This window comes from Chaetodon auriga, chromosome 10 (genome assembly GCF_051107435.1).
Source record: "Chaetodon auriga isolate fChaAug3 chromosome 10, fChaAug3.hap1, whole genome shotgun sequence".
NCBI lineage: Eukaryota > Metazoa > Chordata > Actinopteri > Chaetodontiformes > Chaetodontidae > Chaetodon > Chaetodon auriga.
Window position 1 is genome coordinate 6,190,094 of NC_135083.1, and position 24,480 is coordinate 6,214,573.

The following is a 24,480-nucleotide window of genomic DNA, read 5'->3' on the forward strand; positions in this document are numbered from 1 at the left end:
CATAAGAAATAAAGATTTTCCATACAAAACATACAGAGTATTATACACTGGTGTAGATGACTCCATCCCTCATATCCATCCATGAGTGAGGTAGTGCAATAGTATAGTAATAATAGTAAGAATGATAATAGTACATCATTCACAAGGGCAGCTTTACCTTTTACTTTTCGTTTTTTATGTACATTTTGCTAACATTGCTTTAATATTTTTACTTCAGTAACAGTTTTAATGTGGGACTTTTACTATTTTTATACTATTATATTACCTTTAAGTATACTTTCACCACAGCTTCTGACGTTAGCTAAACTAAGCTAAAAATAACTTCTGTTCGGATATTCTCCTTCCGTGTACAAACGAAGATCCTGAGTACATCTTGAAACCACACAAATTAAAACATCACGTCCCACAGGAATGGGTGTTTGTTATGGCCATAGATACAAGCAGGTCTATGCTTGTGATTGGCTGCAGTGATTACGGGCCCGCCCCTTAAGCCAGGGGGCGTGGCCACGCTCAAGTCGGGGGTATGTTTTCATGTGCCAGCCTGCAGTGGCAGCATTTTCGGGATTTGTGTACATTGAAGCTGCACAAATGTCCTTTAAGACAGTGGGCGCAGCGCTAAGCCGCACCCTGTGGACTCGTGGAAACGGGACTCCTCCACTTGCTCGATCTCCCAAAGTGAGCAGACTTTCCACCTCATGCGGGCTGTCCGCAGAGAGAAAGCAGGGCCGCGAAAAAACAAAAGAGGAAAGTTGCGGCTCGTGCTCGGACAGGCCCAGCGACTGCGCACCGTCGTCCGGAGAGCCTCCTCACAGATGCCCGGCAGGGGACAAGAAGAGACCCAAGGAGCCCGCGGGTGCCCCCGGTGTCACTGGTGTAAGGAGACGGTCATACACCTCCACAGCAGCCCCGGTGGACCAGAGGTCCTACCTGTGGGCTCGCTACAATGACACGAAACGGCTCGTCCACGGTAAGCGGAGGTTCCCCCTTTTGTCCCCATGTAGCAGCGTTATAATTACCCATCCACGTCACCAGGGCTCCCTGCTCCCAGCATCAGCGTCCGTGAGCCGTCAGTGAAGACATTTTGTTTATGCGGAGCTTGTGTTTATCCTCTTTCCGAGCAGCCAAATCAGACAGATGACATATTAACGCTGTCGCTTCCTCCGTGTCAAACGCATTTTAAGATAAAGTTAAAGGCTCGTGAGCCGTAACGTTGAGCCAGTTTCGAACAAAAGTCAGTAAGAAGTCATAAACAAGTCGAGTCCTGCAGTTCCTGTATTTGGCCGTTAAACACCCCGACGTTAGCTAACAGAAACACCAGCTTAAAGAAAGTTTTATGTTACTTAAATGTCGCTGTTAGCAAATATGTTTAGCCAGCAGATAGTGGCAAACATGGTTGTTATGTGTAGGCATCCCATCATGCCATCACATTTGACGGACAGTTAAAGAGTTTTGACTGTTAGAGTCAGAAATATGCTAAATGTGAATATATAAAGCATAAAGACCAAGCGTGAAAAATTCAGGGACTTTAGTGGAAACTTTAAGTCTCATTAAACTTTATGACACCATGAGGTGAATTGGGGTCAGTTTGCTTCATTAAAACGTGATGCCGCAAAGTGTTGCAGAACAGTTGGGGAAGAAGAACTGACATTGAAAAAAACAAATAACAAAGTAAGTGACAATAACACAAACATGTTGCTGCAGCCTGTCAAGGTGGAGCTTGATTTGAGCTACTTATCATTGGGTTGGATTGTTTGTCACAACATTGCGTCAAACTTTAATATCTGACCATATTTTGTCATGTGAAGTCTTAATCTGTGTGCAACTGTAACTTGTCCATACCTGTCAGGTAAATTTGGAGTAAGAAGAACAATGTTTGCATCTGAAATGTGGAATATGCAAGTAAAGTACAAGCAGCTATAAGGTGTATCACAAGTGCATTTTTTGCATAATTGCACCTAATTACAACCCACATACAAAGCAGATTATGTTTGTTTACTGTGTAATCAGTGTACATGTCTTCTATAATATGTTTACGTAAAAGTTTTTCTCTCTGTAACTGATTCAGTAGCATGAATTCTGAACATAGTGGCTTTTAGCTAAAGATGGTCAGGCACTCTTAGACTACTACTGATTTCATAGATCTAACGTTTTGAAATGGGGCACAGCCTCAGTGTCGGTGCATGCACGTCTGCTGCCCAGCTGCAGCCCTCAGCGAACTGTCCCAGGCCAGAGGACCATGGCCCACTTTCTCCTATAGACTGACAGCGACACAGTCCTGTGCTGATATTCCAGCCAGGGATTTGGGGCTGTCTCAGGAAGAGATTGTGCAGTGTTTGTTTAATCTGTGCCCACGTGTCAGCTGCATGACTGTTGTACTTATCAAAATAGTGACCAACAACACTGGTCGCTTAGATAGTGAGAGTAACCTCTGTTACAGGGGGTAGTAAATGTTATGCTCCCGTTCGGCGAGGATTTTAATGAAACACTTCTGTAAGGCTTTTCTTTTCGGATTGGTTTAGTTGAAGAGGCAGTTGATGGTCTACAAGCACACATTGTGCAACCACCAGTGAGCTTGGCAGCCTCACTAGATTGAAAACAGCAGTGGAATTTCTTCTTTCCTGTCCACAGAAGTGCATAATCAGCAGGTTTCATCATGAAAGGGAATACTGTAGATTTGTTTGTGCTTTAAACTGTGAATCAGACGTTGTGAATGTCTTAATCCTGCAATCCCTGAAATGAAACTGCTGACTCGTGTTTTGTTGCCTCATCTTGCTCGGTCATTGATTTCTGATTTAATCTGCACTTGTTTCATTTGATTGAGGGTTTCCCATCTGCTCTCAGATCTGATTCCTCCGGGTGCATGTAACCTCCTCAACTCCTCCACCATCTACGCCAACAATGAGGTCAGCCTGGCTGAGGTGGACATCTACGGCTTTGACTATGATTACACGTTAGCTCTGTACTCAAATGCGCTCAACACCATGATCTACAATACAGCAAGAGACTTCCTAATTGAGCACTTTAAGGTCTGTTTCACACTAGTTGCATTTAATTATGTTGGCATTAAAACCTTCAGGTTCAGGTTTATTTACCCAGTTTGTTCTCCTGCTTCACAGTACCCCGCAGACATCCACAAATATGATTACATTCCCAACTTTGCCGCTCGGGGTCTTCACTATGACATCCAAAAGGTAAATTCTTTTAAATCAGAAATGTCCACTTGCTGGAAGACAAATATTACATCTTTCTGTGTTGATAATTACAAGTGAAACTGTGTTTTTCCCCTTCTGTAGGGCTTGCTAATGAAGATCGATGCATTCCATTACATTCAGCCGGGAACAGTGTATCGGTAAGAGGTTCATGCTGTGCTGAGTGTGTGTTGCGAAATACTACTAACACATGTAGGCAATACTGAAATGCAATTTAGAACAATCATGACTAACTTTTTAAAGGATTTTGGTTGTTTTTTTTATTAGTTTCTTGTGTTTTTAACTATATTTGATGTTCTCAGGGGCCTGACTCCAATGCCAGACGAGGAAGTCCTTCAGCTCTACGGGGGGACTTACCACGTCCCCCTTCAGCAAGACAGTGGCTTCTATGGAAAGGTGAGGAGGATTCTTGTAGTGTGCAGTAATATGAATATCACGTCGTCTGTGATAACAGCAGGGTGAAGAGAGCCGCCTGACATTTATTACAGTTATTGTACTTTCTGGTCAGATGTTTCCTGAATGTTTCTGTAGAATGTGTGTTTGGTTTGGCGCAGATGGGAAAGCTCCTCTCAACTTCGTGTTCTCAGTACATCTGTTATAATCTCACCCAGCCGCTCTCGAACATGGATGTAGTTAAGGATTAAATCTGTGACTGTCCTCAGATATTTCAAGTGTGTGGCTTTGCGTGGCTTTACTCTTACATAAGTCCTGATGTTGAATTTTGTAATCGCATTTGTTCCATTGCCGTCATTAATCAGCTGGAAGGCAGTGTTCTGGTCCCCGAAAGCTGACCAGAAGAACTCTGTGTCCAGCAGAATAATTTGCTTTTGCTGGGGCATTTTAGAAGCTGCGCTCTATCAACCCTGAAAAATCGAAATCTCTATTGAGTCTGACAGTCGCAAACGTTCGTCTGACCTGTGTGCCAATTAGGAGCAATTTGGTCTCTGATGTTTTGAATCAGGCTCAAATAGGTTCGGTTCATCGGATCTTTTAAGTGCTTTCCTGCAGCGGAGATTGTGCCTCTCCATCTTCTAATTCTCCTTGAAACAGTTCGACCCAAAATAGTTTTGGTGTGACTCTAATCTCATTTGGGGACTTGGCTCTGTTTTCTGGAGAGCCTCTTATTGAATAATGGTTTTAGTTGAAATGGTTCCAAATGTGATTAAGGAAGTCATCCAACAGATCGTGGAGATACAATAATGTCACTCATGCAAGGCCACAGACGTTCACTGCATCCCTCGTAAGCAAGCAGAAGTAAACATCAAACACTGAAATACGTTTTCCATCACAGGGACCAAAGGTGAAGCAGTTCATGGACATCTTCTCCATCCCAGAGATGACTCTCTTGGCTGTGGCAAATGATTTTTTCATCAAGAACGACATTGAATACGACCCAGTTCACCTGTTCAAGGACGTCTCTGTGAGTGTGCCCCCTGAATCTCACGGTGTTAAATGTTACACTATTTTTAAGCTGCGGCCTCACCCTGTAGCTCACGCTGATCGACGTGCTGGTCTATTGTATCTGACTGGTTTCACATGCTGTGATTCTTCAGCTGGAATCTGCTGAGCCCAGCAAAAGTTTGCAATCGACTCTCATGGGTAGAACAAAGAACAGCGTGTCTGCTATGTTACCAAAATATCTGCTTTGATTTGCAAAAAAAAAAAAAGCAAACTGTAAAGTTTCTTAAGCATTTTCATCAAATGGGGCGTTGCGTTCGTGCTATTTCTGAGCAGAAAATATTCATGCTAGAACTGTTGAATAACACGGATCTGCTGCCTCCACGTAACACTTATTTAACCCTCAGGAAGCGATCGGCATGGTTCACCTCAAAGGCTGCATGTACAAATGGATCATGGAAGATCTCAGTAAGAAACCTTTTCCTCTTTTTGCATCATGCCACCACGTTGCTGCACAGAAAGTAACTTCCTGTCATCCTTCTCTTCATAGATAAGTTCATTCTGAGAGGAGAAGAGACCGATGCTGTTTTACATCGATTGGTCAGTCATGGAAAGAAACTTTTCCTCATCACCAACAGCCCCTTCAGCTTCGTGTAAGTGCTAACTGTCTGTGTCCATGTCTCTGTCTCTGACTCATAACGAGGGGAAACTGTTGCAATCTGTTGGTTTTCCCTGTGCGCAGTGATAAAGGAATGACACACATGGTGGGCAAGAACTGGAGGGACTTCTTTGACGTTGTCATTGTGCAGGCAGACAAACCTCACTTCTTCACGGATTGTATCAAGTGAGTGGATCAAAACGCCGAACAGAGCAATAATCACCCGATACAGAAATATTCACGTCATTCAAAACACTCACGTTGACTCGATGCATTTGCTTCAGTTTCTTGTTTTGGAGAGCGATCTCAGAAATGTAAACACTGTTACTCTGACAGACCTTTCAGACGGTTGGATGGTAATGGAGACCTTCAGTGGGAGAAGATTAACGGCTTGGAAAAAGGACTGATCTACAAACAGGTCTGTGTCACTTCAGGCTGCGTTCAGCTGAACGTTCGGCTGCTCTGTCTTGTAAACGTTACATGTTTTTGCTTGTTGCGTTCTGTGTCGTGATGCACTAAAGAGAAGGGCCTGTGGTTTGTGGTTTCAGGGAAACTTGTATGACTTTCTCAGACTGACGGGCTGGCGAGGTTCAAAGGTTCTTTACTTTGGAGACCATCTTTACAGTGACCTGGCTGTAAGTGTCAAATCCTTAAGGATCCGCATAACGAGTGACTGTTATCACTGTGATTGATTTTTCCATGTATTTAATCCACATTATTAATCATATCATGTATCTTTTTTTTTCATTTTCAAAATGTGCCATTTTTCAGGATTGCTGATTCGACATTAATTGAATAATTACAAACAGTCAGAACTAAAATTCACCATTTCACATGACCTGCACACACAGTCATGCAGATTCACACACTGCCAGATGCCCGCTGTCTCTGTGTGTTGCCTCATTCTGAAAATTTCCGATGTGTCATTGAGATCAGACCAGAGGGGATCGCACAATGAACATTTTAAACACCAGATGGCAGAACAGATGGACTCATATTGTTAAAAAAATGTAGAATTAATGGCCTGGATTACCGTGTAGAAGGTGTACGAACATGTTAACAGATATATATAGTACAAATATGTAGTTCTGTCTGATAAGACGCAGACAAAGACTACAAGGCAGTTTTATTTCTACAGCATCACACAGGCAATTCAAAGTGCTGTGTGTAAGGTGGAGAAATGCATTAGAGCAGCATTGAAAACACAACAAAAAGCAAAGTAAAATCAAGTAAAGTAGAATAAAATGAGACTTAAAACATAGATGAAACAGGATAAAATACACATAAACAAAGTGCATGTGATAGATCAGAAATGCAGTTACTGCGCTGTGAACAGAATAAATAAATAAATGAAAGTGCAGTAAAGAAGCCAATCAGTGAAAGGCAGAGGAGAGCAGATGTTTTTTTTTAATTAGATTAGAAAATGGCTGAGGCTGGGGTGCCAGCTGGTTCCCTCTGTGTGCAGCAAACTGTTTGGAGACGTGACTCTACCACCTGACTGCTCCCTAAAGATCTGAGGGGTCCACTCAGTTTATATTCCTCAAGCACTTCAGAAATACATTTTTCCCGAGGTTGTTAGGTGACTTTTAAATCAGCAGCAGCAACACCATATAACTGATTCTCAGCCTTCTGGAAGCCACTGATTGACTCATAACATGAAGACATCCAGAACGGGTGAAACTCAAGGTGCCTGCTGACGAAACATGTTCCTGCTGAGTATGTTTGGTGTTTCTGCTTAGACACATTTAAAGATCAGTGGCTGTGGATTAAATTTCTCTCTTGGGTAAAGATACTGCGTGCTAACCTTTGATAAATCCTCACAGGATACTACATCTCATGATTGTGCAAGGCCAAAGTTTGAACAAAACTATTTCACTTGTTGTGTTAGGACCTCATGTTGCGACATGGCTGGCGTACAGCAGCCATAGTGCCTGAGCTGGAGCAGGAAACCAAAGTGGTGAGCACAGACCGGTACGCTCTGAACCTCACCTGGCTACAGGCTTTAACCGGCCTGATGGAGCGCCTACAGGTAAGGAGTTAATCCCGGGGTTGTGCGGATCTTTTTTAGTCATCATATAACAGCACTGACACAATGAAAATGCAAGTCTTAGTCCTCAACAGCTCCAATCCAGTTGTGTCAAGGGTTACAGGAGGCAGATGTTGACATTTCATAGCCAGCAGTTACTCATGCTTGGTCAACCTCAAATTGCTAAATGACCTGACGGCGAACCACAATCTGTGCTGACTCTCATTTCCAGCTATTTGTCATTGGTTCTTAACTGCTGTGATGACATATTAACAAAAGAGGATGCCAAAAAATTGTCCAGTCACTGGGCTACCCGATATACAGGCCCAGGGTGTCTTGTAATGTAGTGTGACACTGAAATAAAGCACAAAAAGGCAAGTTTTTCACTCTGTTTCAGACCAAAGCAAACAGCCTGTGTGTGTGGTAGACCTTGATTTGTTCATAGTTTGGTCTTCTTTCTTCTAGACACATCGGGATCCAGAGTCTAAACAGGTTTTTCAGGAATGGCAGAATGAGAGAGAAGAGCTCAGGTGAGAGCAGTTATCTTCATCTTTCACTCACATCTTGTGCACCGCACAGTGAACCTTACTTTTAGTGCGTACATACCACGGTGCACTGATTAAGGCAGTTCTGAGGTGCGTTCACTTTGCTTGAGTATCTTCATGGTACTTTCTATGCTGTTATACAGTAAATTAAATTAAGTTAGCTAATATAAGTCACATTAGCCCCACCTGATGCTTACTTGTTAATGAATCAAAAATAATAATTTGATGATATAAAATATGATGATACAAAGACACTGACAGTGGTGTATTGCGACTTTACTCATTGAGAGGGCCCAAATACTCCTTCCACCACTTTGGATTTGAATTCATACATACTTAAAATCATGTTAACGTGTGCCCTACCCATTTATGTTGCAGGGTGATGACAAAGAACTTGTTCAATCCTCAGTTCGGCAGCATCTTCAGAACATGTCACAACCCCACGTACTTCTCCAGGCGTCTGTGTCGTTTCTCAGACATTTACATGGCCTCCCTCAGCTGTCTTTTGAATTATGACCTCTCGTACACTTTCTACCCCCGCCGCACCCCTCTGCAGCACGAGGCTCCTCTGTGGATGGACCAGCTTTGCACAGGCTGCATGAAGACACCTTACCTGGAGGAGATGTCTCACATACGCTGAGAGCTGTGCTCTCCCCAGTGACTGTTAGGATTTTATACTTTACATAAGACAAAGAATGTCCGAGGATTTCTTTCATATAGCAGGATTTCTTTACAGAGAAGAAGATGCCGCACGACGCGCCTCTACAGGGCAAAGCTTGTTCTACACTGTGATCCACTTCCCTAATGAAATCACTAGAGGGTGCTGTAGATTTAGCTGCTGTCCAGAGAGCACACCGTTCAGTCTAACGTGTTGAGGTTCAGGATCGACAGACTCTCCATTTGCTCCTTGAATCCAAGTGATATGGAAATGTTGAACAACACTGAGCTACCAATGCACAATACTGTAATAACAAATAAATAAGTAAAATCTGCTATAATTATGTGTTGATCTCTTAATAGTCTTCTTTTATTAGTAACATCACATTTTAATGTAATAATTGGTTAAAGTGTAGCAAATTACACCAAGTTTACTGAATTATGAGCAGAATTTGTCCAGGGTCGACACTAACAGGTATGTGATGAAGTACATCTATTGAGTTGTGCATGTAGAGCATCCTCTGTTAATTTGTCTTCCATTTATTTGATTGGTCGCTTGGTTTCTAGGCAGCGCAGCATCCATTCATCGCCGCTGTACTCAGCATCCCAAACTCATTCACGTCCAGCCGCCTGCCTGAAGACAGCAGCAAAGGTACTGTACTCTCTATACTCGAGGTTAGGAGGAATGACTGTTGTAAAGCGGTGTGCTTTGTGAACCATCGCATCAGCTGGATTCAAACAGCCGGGAGAGCAGGTGCAGGTGTCGGTCAAGTTTTGCAGCGCTGTCCCGTGCAGGGATTATTGGTGTGGCTCCTGCTTAGCATCACTCTACGTTAGTGCTGATGAAACCGTATGTTGTTGTGCTAATGGAGGCAGTTATCAAGGCACTGAAACCATTTATTAATTGTTGTGAGGCAGTCTTTCTCCTCTTTTCATGGCTGTTTTTTGCCGCAGTACCAGACTAAGATCAAAAAGTTTGCTTTCATGAGAGACGCCATTTTTTAAAAAAATAAATAAAATCAGACTTCTCGCTTGTCGGCCGCTGACATCACGGTGACACCTCGATGGCGAAGTTGTCTTTAAGACTTTTAAACTGTGACATTGTTCTTTTAAAAGATAGATTTTTTAATATTTCCTGAAGAGTATTGGTGGAAAGACATCAGTTCGGCTTATGTCTTCTTCTTCTTCTTCTTCTTCTTCTTCTTCTTCTTCTTCTTCTTCTTCTTCTTCTTCTTCTTCTTCTTCTTCTTCTTCTTCTTCTTCTTCTTCTTCTTCTTCTTGTCTTGACAAAGCTCTCATCGACATATCGGGGTTAACGGTTCTCCTGCGTGATGACAGATGAGTTTGAGGTCTATAGTTTCTGAAAATTAAACGTCTTCACTAATAAATAAATAAGACATCATGAAATATTTCCACTCATTAATAACTGTAGTAAAGAATCTATTAAATATTCAATAAATTAGTAAAATGTTTCATTCAATGTAATTTCACAACTTTTATTTTGATTGTCTATTAAAAAAAAAAACATGTCAAAACACCTTTTATTCAGCAGTCTGTTTTGATATTGATGATGATGATATTGCCATTTTCAGCAGTGACTTTTTTTTTTCATGTCACTTTTCTTGACAGTTCCTGCATCTCTGCCTTCTGTTTAGGCGGCAATGCGTAATTTAAACACCATATGACACCATTTGACATTCAGTGACTAATTGCACCTCAACATTCCTGGTCAGGGTTTTGTATATTTATGTGACATTTAACGACAGAATGGCATTTTCTCTCCGTTTTCCACCGGGGCTTTGCAGGACTTCAGTTTGTGCAGTGAAGCGCTGAGCGTGTGCGGTTTGACCCTCCTACACTGCATCTTTTTGCACATCACCACCTCTTTTGGCACTCTGCCTGTTGGCTGCATATTGCATTCAGTGTTGAATTCTCTTTGGGTGTGTTTTTGGGATGAAACACAATCTTCACTGTGTTTGCGTAGCCTATTTAGCTCCCTCCTCGGCAGATTTGAGAATCCTACCAAACTGATAGAATACAGATGTCATGTTTTGTTCCACTGTGAACTGGGAAAATGGATGTTTTTTTTCTCTGAAAACCCAACAAGGGTATTACATTAGCATCACAAAACATAGTATTTTAGGTTGTGTAAATGAGACTGTGAATGTGAGGTGAAGATTTAGAGCTGGAAGGAATGATCTGATACCAGATTTCTTATGTTAGACAGTAGAAATGAGATCCATCTCATTTGCTGATTATTTGTCGCAGGCAGTTGAAAGGGATGGTTCACTGTGAGGTCAGGAAACGAGAGCCCCGCCATCAGTTCATTTTCTGTCCTTTTTTTGTGTTGCAATATATCTCTTGGAGTTTGATTTCAGCGTGAGATGCGTTTCTCTGATACAAGCATCCTGTTATAAACCAGTGCCAGTGCTGCTATCAGGCCGTATTGATTTCTTGTGGCTGGTGATCATTCAGTAGCGTCTTGAATTGAAACACACCACAAAGACAAGTGCTAGAAGAGCTGTTTTTCCAGAGATGTCTGTTTTTTTTTTAAGCGCTTCATGTGATCTTCGGCGGTGCATCTGTGAATCTGCAGGGCTGACTGGTGGTTCAGTCTATTTCATGGCCGTCTGCCTTCAGTGAATAAGCCTGCACCTGAGCAGCAGAAGCTTCCAGGACTAACTCTTTTTTTTTCATATCTGCTGACCTCCTTTAAATGCGTTAATGTGTTTGGCAAGAAAGCCTCAAATTACTGAAAAACAAGTGACTGAATAAATTCAACAAATCCAGTTTTTGTTTGAAGTTTGTGACAGTCCCTGATATGAAATGATTGCACAGATTTTAGTCTTCTAAAATCGGCCGCTCCTTCGCCGGAGAGCTTTACCCACCCTGTCCTTGGAATCCTTCATCCTCCAGTGCCTCCATCCCGGATTTCTCTCGCTACATTTGCAGTCCCATTCCTTCATCCTCTCCCTTTTATCTTTCAATCCCTCCACTTCTCTCTTTTCCATCTCCCCTCATTTCCACCTCTAAGTCTCTCCATCCTTTTCCATGCACAACCCTCCCTTCCTTCGTATCTTCATGCTTCCAGTTGAGTGACTGTCTGTCACTGTGCTGGCCATGGGAGGCTGTGCATTCACCGGTTTGTGCGTGTTGGCAGCCAGTCCCTCCACACAGCAGCGTCTATTCTATTATTTAATGTAATGGGACCTTTACTTTTCCAGCTGAGCAGCATTAGGGTCTCTGCTCGGTGTGGGAAGACTTCCCGGCTGCAGATGATATTCCTTCATGTGCCTTGAAACTAAAACAATAGAAGCCCCGCAGAGAAAACACAGACTTGCATTGTTTAGCTGTATTATCATTCTTGTTCTTCTGCAAGAGTGTTATAAAACCACAACGTCTTTGTTAATTCATGAGGTTTGAACCCCTTTTGGCCGACCAACAAAGAAAAAGCAGATGGGCTCGGCTCGGTGGGATTGGAAATCTTAGATTCGCCTATAACACAACGAGTCTGGGACGATGAGCAGTGGAGAGACGCCTCGAGGCAGCAACTAATTGGCCCGTGCCAGTGTCCTGGAGAGGGGTTTGAATTCACTGTTGTGTAATCATTAATCAGATCTCACATGATAAACAATTAGGCTATAATGACTACGGTTAAATCACCATTAGCCCAAATTGTTTTTGTAGCTACTCTGACTTCGGGCTGATGTTAATTTAACATCTTGTCACACTGGAGGGGGGTAACTGTTTTACTTGAGTGGCAGTGATCATGCAGTTATGAGATCTACAGTGTGGATTTTACACTGGGAGGTCAAATCTTTCATCATTTGTATCTTCCTGATATCACGTTGCAACAATGACAACTACAAGAAAGTCTAATAAGCACATTTTATGTAAGGACTTAAAAGCACATGTGGAAATATGGTAAATTATGTGAATGGCCAACAAAATGATTTAAAGGGCCAGTATGTAGGATTTAGTGGCCTCTTGTGGTGAGGTCTCAGACGGTGGCCTTCAGGCAACATAAGAACACCAAGCCCCTCTCTAGAGCCATGGTTGGTTTGTCCCTTCTGGGCTACTGTAGAAACGTAATAATGCAGATAATTTCAGTCTTCAGTCCCATCTGACATTGACTTAAATGACATCACTTGAGGCAGCGTGAGACTTTGCACAGCTCTCTCTGGAACCGCAAAAAGCTTTAAACAACTTGTCTCATATGCAGTGAAACGCCAGCACCTACAAACAGACATCAGTGTGGAAAACTGGTGGAGTTCCACTTTAAGCCAGTTTCAAGAAAAAACCCCAGCTGACGTGAGCTTCAGTTCCATGTTGATTATATTCTGTACAATCTTTCCTCATCCTCTCCACATCTGCTTTTATTATAAAGAATTATGATGGCCACACTGTGCTGAAATGCTGCCACGAGACGGGTAACCAAAACAGACAAGACCATATCTCTGTTTAACGTCACTTCACTGGATGCCTCTGCTGAGATTTGAATGGATTACTTCCACTTTCATGGGTTAGTCCGTGACAATCTATCTGAGCTCCTGATCCTGGTTCCTCTGACTCAGGCATGCAGTTATCCTGAAAATGCGTTAAATATTGCAATCTATGGTCCTATTGCATCTCTGTTTCTCCCAGCTGTTTTGCTCCCTTGACTTGGACCTTAATCTTCAGTCTTATTAAAGACATGGAGAACCCTGCAGTTTCTCCATTCATGAGCCTCTACTGTATGTTCCAGAAACCAAGGGAAGCCTCTGAACTCCAACCAGTCAATTTCCACACGAGCTTTGCCAGATTTTACATGGATTATTTATCTGCTGGTTTATGTGAGGCCATTGGCTGTTCCTGAGACGCTCCTCTCCACCCATCATCATACATGTAAGACGCCCCTGTGGCACTGTGTCAAACATGCAAGTCTGTGAAGATGCACCCTTTCAGCGGTGCAATTTACTCTCTCCTGCACTCTCGCCATCCTCCTGCTGTAGTTTGATGTCTAATATATTATTGAACCCTTTTGTAAATTACAGCCCTGTCTGTGATGTCTGAAATACAAGCCTGTGCTGTAATTAACATAGTCAGTGGGTCACGGATGAGAAGCTGCATGAAATGAAGGCTTATTGTGTCACTGTGAAGCTGGAGAAACCTGAGCGATGGAAACACAGAGAGTGATATTTTTAATGAGATTCTGCTCGTTAATTAATTTCTAATCACACATTGATACCTACCTCTCCTATATTTGAAGTCACTGTGTTGTATTTTCTTATGTGGTACCTTAATTATAGAGCCACAGGCGCAACTAAACAAACAACATTTAAAGCCTCGTGTTGATACTTAAACGTCTTTTTTTAGAAACTGGATGCATCATTTTCCTCCCTGCTGAATTATTCATCTGCACTCTGTATTTGTGTGCATTCTCTGCTCAGAGGAGGATGTCAGCTGGACCATTGCAAACAGCTTATTAGAGCGAAAGTGTACTGTCTTTTTGATGGGCTTTGAATGAGTCACCCACTCTCTGCCTCTGTCTCTGTGAGGCCTCTGTGTTTATTCTTGATTTCCAGCACAAGTTGCCTTTGCACAAGAGTCCATTCAGTCGTTTCAATACCTACCAGCATCTGTAGGCATAGAAGTGTCTTGTTGTAGGTGTCGTACCTTGACACTGTGACTTTTTCCCTTTATTTTCTTCTCTGTGGAATAATCGTCCTCTCTGAAAAGTCCATCCTCATCAGTTCATCCTGAACAACAGCCATTACTGAAAAAATCTTTTCAACGAGCTGTGGCTCTTCATGTGACGGAGCCACTCCAGCAACGTGGTGATCCATTAATCAGGTGTGAGTTTGATGCATTATGATATCATTGTGACTATTTTATAGTGTGTAAGTTACAAGTCAGAGAAACATTCATGTACAGGGAGTTACCACGCCATAACATTTAACAGCCATATTTTAAAATTCAGGGCATGTAGCTGAGTTCAGTAAAAGTCGGCATACGATGCTGCAGTGTTGCTGCTGTAAAGAGCTTGTATGAACATGATATCTGACGGCTGATTGATCCTCCTTGCTTGCTCTCTTTAGTTTCAAAGCAAATTAAAAAACAAAACATTCTTTCACTTGGAAATCATTACAAACATGGCTGTTAGTGTGAGTTGGCAGGTCAGTCTCTCTGTATTTTGCACTATACCTGAGTTTTAATGCAGGTGTCTGTAGCATGGCACACCAGTAGTGATGCATTTACCTCATCCAGCCGTGATTGGTTAGTCGGAGCTGAAGCAGGGGCCAAACGTAGCAAAGGAGTAGGCTACAGCAGGCTGGAGACAGAGTTTTTTTTTGTTCATCCAATGATAGCGAGTGCTTCTTGATGTCAAACCCATGAAGGTTAGGGTTAGGGTAAGGGGCTGGGGTGCCCTTTAAAGGGTTCACTAAGACTGGATAGTTCCATCATCATCCTAGGAAGAAAAAATACAGCAGCTAGGCGGATGGCAGAGCCTGTGGCCATCATACGCATGTCGACAGTGTTTGTGTAATCACCCTCACTGCCAGAAGGGGGAGACAAAAAGTTCCACACAAAAAAGTATTAGATTTCAGCCGTTCATCAGGCGCCAATCCGCTAAAAGCTCTCTTTTTAATACAGAAAGAGATTTATGGTTGCAAACCACATCACATGTAGCGCATAAAGCGAGCTATATGAGGGGATTCTACAGCTCACTGCAACTTAGCATTCAGTCATCGTGTGCAACAAATGCTCCTGCACTGTGACGAAGAGGTTCATGCCGACGAAGCACGAGGTTAGACACTACGTGCTGTTCCTCTCTGTAATGATTTCATATTGTTTCTTCTCAACTTGCATGGAAGCCTGTCACATACAGTGTTGCAGATATGGATCAGCCTGGTATGAAGGTTGTGTCTACTGCAGCGCGCCGAGCACATTTCCTGACTCAACACTCCTGCCCTCCCCGCAATCACAGTCTGCTGCTTTCTGGGTGACACATGCAGACCTTTGCTGCTATTTTCAAACACACCTGCTGTTCCCTTGCAGAGGCTCTGACCCCACACACACATACACTTCACACCATTAGGGTCTAAATTTGGCTGATGATAAAAAAAAAAAAAGTAATGTCAAACCTGACAGCAGATATGAGCTTTAGAGAACAGAACTAACCTAACAAGACAACAAGATTTTCTCTTGAAGGCTTGAGTTGTTTTTTTTTTAAGATTTATCCTCAATCTTGCAATCTTGAACCCCTGAAATGTGCCGGATCTAGACATGGAGCATGGAAGGAGCAGAAATGTATGTTCAGTTATTTTAAATAAGCATATTCCATGACATTAATGCACTCTGTCTGCCAGCAGTAGTCACATAATATTTATTGCTTTGAAATTTTAAATCCTAGAGCAACATTTAAGACCAAACAAGTAACACAGACCTACAGTACCAGCTGACATAAACAGTAAAATAATGCTGCTGCACTCCAGGAGCCAGATATCTGAGCTTAAAAATGAAATGTTCTTAAACTTTAAGTTAATATGCAAAACCACCACCACCATGAAACATCTGCATCAGAAGCTTATTGTAAGGAATACATTACCACATTTATAATGTTGCTATCAAAATCCCTCTTTAATTATTAGTCCTTTTTAGGAGGCTTAAAAGTTTGAAAATACAAACTTAATGTGAATTTCAGCTTTCCCTCACTTTTCTTTATTAATGTAGGAGTTGATCTGCTTAAGTTATTAAGCAAATTAGAAGACAGTAGGACTTATCCTGGAGTGAATGTACTTGTTTTTATTATGTCAGGAGAGGGCACTGTTACTCTGCATTCTCCTGATCAGCACTCACGATTCAGCCATGAACGCAGACTTTAAAAATATCCACTTTCTTAACCAGCTTTCTTATTGACCTTTCCAGCGCAAACGTTTCTGGAATATGGTCAATACTACGATCGTGGTCAGTGGAAATGAAAGCAATCAGATGAGTTATTCCCACCGTGAGCTGAAAGCAGGGGATTAAAACTTGCCCTCTAGCTTTTTGGCATTTCTCCACCGGCTGAGGGATTTAAAGTCCAGTCTGTCTCTAGTGTGGCGAGTCATCTATTGATCACCTGGCATGAAGACAAAGTCAGTCTCAGTCGCTGGGAGCCATCCGTCACAGAGCTGCCTGGGCACGGAGGATCCATTATAACTGAAACAGATCTTTCTCTGCAACAAAGATCAATGAGCAACATGTCCCTGTAGCTGTTTCCCTCATCCTGCATCGGATCATAATTGTCTGAAGAAGATGGACCGCTACCATGCATTGATTTGAGGCTAATGCTCTCAGGAAGTCCTCATTGAGTCCCTGTTATTATTAAGTTATTGCTAAGCGCTTAGAAAATTCAAGATGATGACATTTGTAATTCAAAAATGAGGAAGAAATGCATAATCACTCTCTCGCACCCACTGATTATAGCCAGTGAAACGAAAAGAATGGCAACAATATAGGGAGCGGGTAATTGCATTCAGGCCTCAGCAGAGTGGTATATAAAGCAGGATCGGGCTCCATTCGATCACGCTGCAACAACACCTCTTTTCTTCTGCCGCGTCCGCCATAATATCCTGGCCCTCTAATGAGACGCTATGAAAGGCCACAGTGTGCGCGTGAGGCTGTTTGTGGCGGCTCCCAGGGGCCAGAGGGGCCACGTGACCTCATTGGGAGGAGGACGGTTCAGTGGGCTCGCTCCATTCCTCCCAGTCAGACAGTCAACAACCCGTACTGTAGCTTGTTTTCAGCTGCGTTATTTTCGTCTGGTCTCCAAGTGCGAGGATGTGAAACTGAAGTAAATTCTGCATAAAGTGAAGAAGAAGTGAGTTCGGGGGCTGAATCACAAAGCAAACGTGATATTAAACGTCCCTCCTGAAGTGACAGTTAAGTAAAGTCGAGTGAAGTACGAGGCCTTCGTCTGGTCAGTGCGACTTGAACCAGCGTAAACTAACAAATCGCTATAGCTTTAAATAATTACATCTGCCGTGGCTTCAGCCGCGCGCTGTTTGTGCTCAGTCAGCTGCTGAATTTTGAGAAGTGTAATGAAAAAGAAATGCTGGCAGAGATAAGGCTCAGCTTATTTCCTCACGCTTCAAAGCACAATTGCCCTTTGAATATTCACCCCCTTCAAATATTTGTATGGCACCCCTTCCTCTGCAAACTCACCCTCTCCAAATAACTGAGTGTATGTGCGCTCCTTGTTCAGCCAAGTATCTGGAAAATATTTAGAATATATACACTGGCCATAGGCAGTGTGTTCATGACGATGCAGTATAAATATTGTGGAAAGATTAACCTCGTTCTTTAAGGGGCTGTTCGCCACCTCAGCTCCTACTTTTTTAGAGGTCCTCTCCAAACAAAAACACTGACTGGCTGCCCCCCAAATGTTGCTAATTATACTAAGCTCTACAATGTAAAAGTCATTGATCATTTAAAAGTAAGTATGCCTTCAAAAAAGCATTTTGAAGAACATGCAAAGAACTTTTTTGACACTTACATCAAGGATTTAACCATTTTTAGGAAGTAGTTGTACAGTTAGATTTGGTGGTAAAGGCTCCGCTGTGTGAGGGTTATCAATAAATCTGAACAGCAACAAGGGTTCTGCTGAGGCACCTAATCCTCCAAAATAAAATTACTGTTCCCTGCCTAATAAGTATTAGCTGGGAGAGCGTTAGACCACCACAAACATGGGTCCCTGTGGCCGTCGTCTGACAGCAAACACAGGAAGCTCAGCTTCGGTGCTGCTATCTGAAGATAAGGCTGTTTGACAACCAGCTGACCGCCGCAGATAGCGAGCAGCCGAAGAGGCGAAGCACAGCGTGATTATTTAGCACTTAATCAAACACCTGCATGAATGTGACTGGAAGTTATGAGGCACACAGGCGTGAATGAGCCAATCAAACACGGTGATGCAGATCGGCCAATACAAGCAGAGCTTCAGTGGTCTGCCTGAGCTAATACTGTGCCTCATTTCTGTCAGAGTTTTAATCATCTATGTAAAAAAAAAAAAAAAAAAGAAGTGCCGTGATGAGGCAGAAAACACCTTCAGGTGCTGTTTACGAGGAACCTAACTCTCAGAAACTGATCAGTTTTGGTTGACAGTGACCAAACAAACCGCCAAATGTCATCAGAGTCCAATTCAGATGTCGCTGATTGGTTGATGGAAGTAAATGACATCACCTTTTTCTCAACAAGTCCCGCCCACTTCAAACTGGTGTGAAGAGCGCAGAGAAAAACAGAATTACAGAAAAACCCCAACACTCATAGTAAGAAGCTGGGTGAGGAAATAGATTTTCAGGCCCTGTAAAGAGATGTTAATGATTACGTCCATGATGTTGGATCTTCTTCTCCAGATTCCAGGTTAAAAACTAAGGATTTTCAGTCCTTGGCTGCACTGGCTTCACGGCTCACTTTTATTTTCCTCTCTCTAGGAACCACTTTGTGCACCTTGCTTGAAAACTACCAACTAAATCAAATCGTTAAAGGCTGTGAGAATAAACCATGAGGCTTACATTACAGAAAAACTAAAATATTGATGAGAGTAAACACAGGCTATAAAGCTCAATTGCTCTGTAGTTTTCTATTGGAGTAATACTTTCGTTGAGCCAGGAGCTTCGCCCCGGACGCCGCCGCTTTGTCGCAGCGTTGATTTATGATGTTTGTCCAGCCTCAAACACATTAAACCCCCACACAGAAAATTAGATTTCTTTTTAAAAGCGGCGAAATGATAAATTACGATGCACCTCCTTAACAAAGGCCTTTGCACAAGCTGCCGGTTCAGTCGGCGTCTGCTTCTCCTTCGACGGGCACGGCGCTCATTTATTCCATGGGAGCAAATTTCCTGCCCCGTGAAAGCAGAGCCGAGGATGAATGAATGATCTTTGCTCCTCTCTCACACACACACACACACACACACCGATTCTGCCTCCACAACTGCCCGACTGCTGCTACCCTCTCCACACTGGAAATGAATAACAAATTAATATTAATGAGGATTATAATTATTGAGTCCACAGGACAGTTGCCACCCATTTACAGAATCAAGTGGGAAGAGAAATCCCACATTTGTTTACACCTTTGGCAATAATGACATTTATCGTTGCTGGTTAATTGAATAACAACCATTGAAATTTTAGGATTATGACTTTAATTATGATGCTGTGTTACTGTTATATAAAACAGGGGCCGGAGAGGAGACTCAGAGGGTCTTTTCTGTTAAAGTTTTGTGAACTCTGTCGTGTTTTGTTTCCGTCTGGGTTGGTGGTTTGTCTGCGTTGCAGTATCAGTGGTTCCTGTTAGTCTGACGACACAGATATCAGGCAGGGAACTCCATTTCTTTGAGCCTCTTGAGGGTCTTCCTGCCCGTCCACTTCCTTTAGGACAAAAGAGGAGCCGGAGCTGCTCCTCTGTCCCTGAGGTGATGTGATTAAAGGCCTCTGTCTGGGTTGCACCCATTCAAATGTCTCGCGCACGCCAGAGCTGCTTTAGTTAATTGAATTGTCAGGAAGGCAGACAAGACTGAAGGTAGCACTAAGACAGATGCGCTGAATCGATAGAGTGGCACTTAAATAAAGTTGGGCAGCGGCTGTGCCAAGGGTGAGGAGCCAGCTGTTTGCTGGGATCAAGGCAGTGGTTTCTGATTTTTAAGCTAATTAAAAGTAACTGAGCTGATGGTTTGGTTGAAGCTTTCTTCTCATGTTTCAGGAGACATAAACAGTTCTGGCATTTTAAAGGCGGTCGCGAACAGAAACAACCCTAAAGCAGCGACTTCACATCGCAGTTCACGTATTTAATAGCTCAGTATGGACTCTGGCTGACTACCGTGTGCTGTGTTGTGGCGTTATTTCTTGGAGGATGTGTTCTGTACTCTATATTTATTGTGTTATTTATGTGGATTTAAGATATGTTGGCGTACTCTGTTTTCAGGGTTTTAGGCTTTTTAACATCTAGCCAGGAACAACAGATGCTAACACAGTGCTGATGCTTAACTGGTAATATTATGGGCACTGTCCTAGTTTAGTGTGGTAACATAAGCCAATTAGCATAAAACATGAAGCATAGAGGAGGCTGGACAGATTGGACAGATATAAAATTTGATGTAGCAAAGGTCAAGGTTTCGCTAGAGCTAATAAAATTCATCCTGAGGGGAACATAAACATCTGTATGAGGCATTTCACTCAAAACCACAAATGCCAACTTTATGGTGTCACTAGAGGAAAAGTCAAGGTTCAGGCTTTGTCCTCTGGGAACCACGAATGTCTGCAAACTTCATGGGCTTCATGGCAAACTTCGTTTTTGAGATTTTTCATTTTGCACCAAACTGCTGGACCGACTGACAAACAGCCATTGGCATCCTTAGAGCCAAGCCTCTAAAACAAATTGTCTGAACTGTCACTCAAATCAATTATGGTTATAATCAACAAAGCCAAAAATCTGCATGGTCAGAGCTACTGCATGGCCAAGAGACAAAGTGAGGTCCATTACCAACAAAGTCAGCCAAGGACTGCGATGCTGTGGCGAAATGTTTTTAGAGAATTGCAGCCTCGGGGGAAAGGGGTGATGTAATTGTGGAGAGATGATGTAATTGTCTATCAGCATGATTGTGCTCGTTTGGCCGGCGCATTGATTAATTAAGTGCTTGTCTGCCCAGTTACTATGAGTGCTTTGCAGTTAATGTGATGAAGACATCATTGGTCCTTCGGGAGATCAAGGTCTCGGATTGGAGAGATTTAATTTATTCACGATTCAGGATAAAATTAACTGTTGCCAACTAAAAACTTTGCTTTTCTCATCCAACACAGCTGCCTCTGTGCTGCCTGACACGGACCATGAAAACAGGTTTCACCCAACATAGTACAAATGCTTTGGAAGTGACTATCAGATAGCTGGCTGATGCTCTCGGCTGCAATCCGTCTTTATTCAATAATCCATGGCAGCATTAATGCATTGTTGTCACTGCTGCCAGACTCAACAGCCCGCTGAAGGAGAGTCTCCACGTCCAGACATTTACTCACTTTAATCAATGAGGCTAATGGAAGTGCAAGCTAACTCTGTCCCACGTTAACGCTCCTTTTGCGTGCATACCAGAGGTGATGGGCTCACAAAAGAAAGAATTAGGAGGGAGATGAATGAGCAGATTAGGAACTCGTTCAGAGGGCATCGCCTACAGTATGCAGGAGTGGAGCTGCAAACCCGGGGCAAGTCCCTGATGGGGACATTTGTGAAGAATGTTGACGTCCTCAGCTTGTTTAACCAGCTGTCTTCCAGCGAGAGAGACAGAGAGAACTGGTGTTGCAAGACTTGTTTTAAGCAAACTCTCACAAAGCCAAGACCACCTCTTTGTTTTGCCTGTAGCCTTTTTTTAAAAAAATGATCCATTAACCAACAGTGATTTGTGCCGGTGCTGTGGGATTTTAGGGATTACACCATGTGTCAAATAAAAAGCACTTGCTGCTATGTTCTGATTTTGATGTACACAGGAGAGGATGTTGCCTGTGCATGAGGAAGGCTGCTGCCACACTCCTGGTTCCCTGGGAGACTGGCATGGTCAGCAGCCCTCACTCCGGCTCCCTCCTCCCTCCTCCCTCCCTCCCTTCTTCCTCCTCTCGCCGTTTCTCCCCCTGTTTGTGAAGGAGGCGTGTGAGCAAGGAAGAGGCAGGGCACGTTAGCCGAGGCTGCGGGAGTGGAACTCAGACGGCAGGCAAAGCATACAAACACACACATTCACACACACTCACACACACACACACACACACGCACACACATGCTCAGTCAGCGTAAGTGACACAAGTGCTGGCTCCATTCAGCAGTGAGTTGACTGACTCACTGCTATCCATTAGCCGGCATGCCGCAGAGAAAGAGGAGTTTCACTTTTGGAGCCTATGGAGGGTAAGAATGAATGTCTTAATAATTTGCAGAGCAACTAAACCTCTTCACAACACGCCGCTCTCGTTGGTGTGATAGCGAGGATGCGTGCATCTGTTTATGTGTCCCTGTTTGATGACTGTGCAGATTCTGTGTGGTGTTTGTGCCTGCATGTTTGTGCCGTTTGCACTGGGATGCCATCATATTGATGTGGATGGCTTTTGCCTTAAATGTCCTGGGCGTCATTTGTCTGGCGTTATCTCGTAAATTGGACCTGATAGAGCTGCTGTTGCTGCTTGACGGTGAATCATTAAAGGTTACATTCTGTCTGGTAATGGCGAGGCATCAGATGTAGACGCATAAACAAGACAAGGTGAGAAAAACAACAGAGGAAAGTAGGTAAGGTGCAGGTGTGTTACCGAGGCCCTGACAGGGCTGAAGGTATGATGGATGTGGACACTGCAGCAAACTGCTACTTACTCGACGTGTGTGCTTAGGTGGAACAGAAAAACATATACGCTCCACAGATCAGGGCTCTATCTCCCATGTCGTCAGTCTATGCTCATGTCCCCGCCGGTTTTATGCAGCTCTCTTCAGACATTACAGGACACCGAGCAGTAGACGTACAGTCAGCAAAGAGCTCTTTAACGGTCAAAAGGTGAACAGGTGCCCCAGTGCAACAGGATGTCTGACTTTACTCAGGGATAAGTTTGTGTATATCTATACCTTCATGTGCGCATGCGTTGAGGTAGCCTCAGCATTGTCTAGAAATGTACCATTAGCTGACAGCTAGTGGAGACAGTAGTTAAAGATAGGCTGGGCTGTGCGGTGGTTTTGGCACAGTGGCCACAGTCGTAATTGCTGTCAGTGTGTGTGGGCTGTTGGCCAGGTGGAGCCACAGACGCTGATACACATGCATTACGGGCAGTCTTGGTGGGAAGTGCTCGCCGAAGCAAGATTACATTGGTAACGCTGTTTCACGGGTCCCTAGTTTCCTAAAAATTTCCTCTGATGTTTCCTGGAAGCTACTGTGGACTAATGTATGGAATACAGAGACAGCGTGTAGGTGAAACAACTGGTTTTAGCGTTGTCCTTAGCTAGCTGAGGGTAGCAGGAGAGTCGGCGTGAGCGTCAGGGGAGTTTAAGCTGTTTTCATGGGCAGTCAGTTGTGATCCAGCTGTTACCGCTGCGATTGCTCAAGCAACGCAACTTCGGCCTGGACCACTTCCCTGAAAATTAGCCAAATGTCTTCCAGCATGTTGTGTAAGATATTAGCTTTGTCGGTGTTAAGCTAGCAGTTGCTTTGTTGGGGGTGTGGAGTCAGAGGAAGCATAAATCTCACCTGTGTGTTGCTCTTCGGAGTCGAGTTCGAGTGTGGAAGGGGATCATTGGTGCCCCCTGTGGTTGTTGTTTGGTGGGGGGTTCCACAGGGGGCAGTAATTAGCCCATCACAGCTTGGCGCACCACAGTGAGGCGACCAACATGGCCCATTACATCAGCAAGCATCACGAAGCGGATAATTTATGAGGAAATTAGAAAAGCGTAATATGAAGTGCTGTGAAACTTTTTGGCATTTGCACCGTTGCAGCAAATGGGCCGCCATGTCTGGATTGATCGCCCCGTGTTTGTACGGCGTCGTGAGGCAGCCGAACAGTCGAACGCTCCACGGGAAGCCGATCAGCTTTCTATATAAAACAAAACACTTTTCCGTTTTTTCCTGTTTAGCGGCGGCCTTGAATGCCATTGCACTTGACATTTCAATAGGTCAGTCTGATTGCTCACATCAGCAGGTGAGCTGTACACGCTGCCCCCTGCATCCCGTTGGCATTCACCGAAGGCATCGCGGCTCCTCTGTTCTCTGCAGTTCGGCCTTTCTTTAACGCAGCACGCTCTGTAATTTTGGCATCAAATATTAATGGAGCTGCCGCTTAATTTGAGCTCTTATGTGTTAGGTTTTTGTTTCATTTTTGGGAAGGTTGCGGCTCTTTCGTTATGTCAGTGCAGGCTTTTTACTGGATACTGTAATTTGGCAGCAGAAGTCAAGAGCGACGATGATGTCGCAACACTTTCATATCCTTTTAACGACATGTCTCTAAGTATTCC

General features: G+C 43.5%; 2 protein-coding genes across 14 annotated transcripts in view; both read left to right on the forward strand.

Moving 5' to 3' along the window:
* Positions 1-500: 500 nt before the first annotated feature.
* Positions 501-8,839, forward strand: nt5dc2 (5'-nucleotidase domain containing 2). The gene is made up of 14 exons (XM_076741752.1): positions 501-967; positions 2,842-3,026; positions 3,117-3,191; positions 3,294-3,349; positions 3,512-3,605; positions 4,501-4,629; positions 5,015-5,075; positions 5,158-5,260; positions 5,350-5,451; positions 5,602-5,683; positions 5,814-5,900; positions 7,154-7,294; positions 7,757-7,821; positions 8,215-8,839. The coding sequence occupies exons 1-14, from the start codon at positions 532-534 to the stop codon at positions 8,474-8,476; spliced, it is 1,878 nt and encodes a 625-aa protein (XP_076597867.1). The 5' UTR covers positions 501-531; the 3' UTR covers positions 8,477-8,839.
* A 268-nt stretch (positions 8,840-9,107) lies between these two features.
* Positions 9,108-24,480, forward strand: part of rap1gapa (RAP1 GTPase activating protein a) — a 54,267-nt gene continuing 38,894 nt past the window's right edge. For 4 of the 13 annotated variants that reach the window (XM_076741754.1, XM_076741758.1, XM_076741759.1 and 1 more), the window contains exon 1: positions 22,241-22,401. In XM_076741754.1, the coding sequence (XP_076597869.1) occupies positions 22,358-22,401 (44 nt within the window). In that variant the 5' untranslated portion in view covers positions 22,241-22,357. Of the gene's footprint in view, positions 9,146-22,139; positions 22,402-24,480 lie in introns of those variants that run through there. The other 9 variants (XM_076741753.1, XM_076741778.1, XM_076741760.1 and 6 more) reach the window with 7 other exon arrangements.

What these genes read in the sequence shown, in the direction of transcription:
- nt5dc2 (XM_076741752.1), top strand. Translation starts at nt 532, where the DNA reads ATGTGCCAGCCTGCAGTGGCAGCATTTTCGGGATTTGTGTACATTGAA. An exon ending in CACGAAACGGCTCGTCCACG is followed by an intron (nt 968 to 2,841) that starts GTAAGCGGAGGT and finishes ATCTGCTCTCAG; the next exon opens with ATCTGATTCCTCCGGGTGCA. An exon ending in AACAGCCCCTTCAGCTTCGT is followed by an intron (nt 5,261 to 5,349) that starts GTAAGTGCTAAC and finishes CCCTGTGCGCAG; the next exon opens with TGATAAAGGAATGACACACA.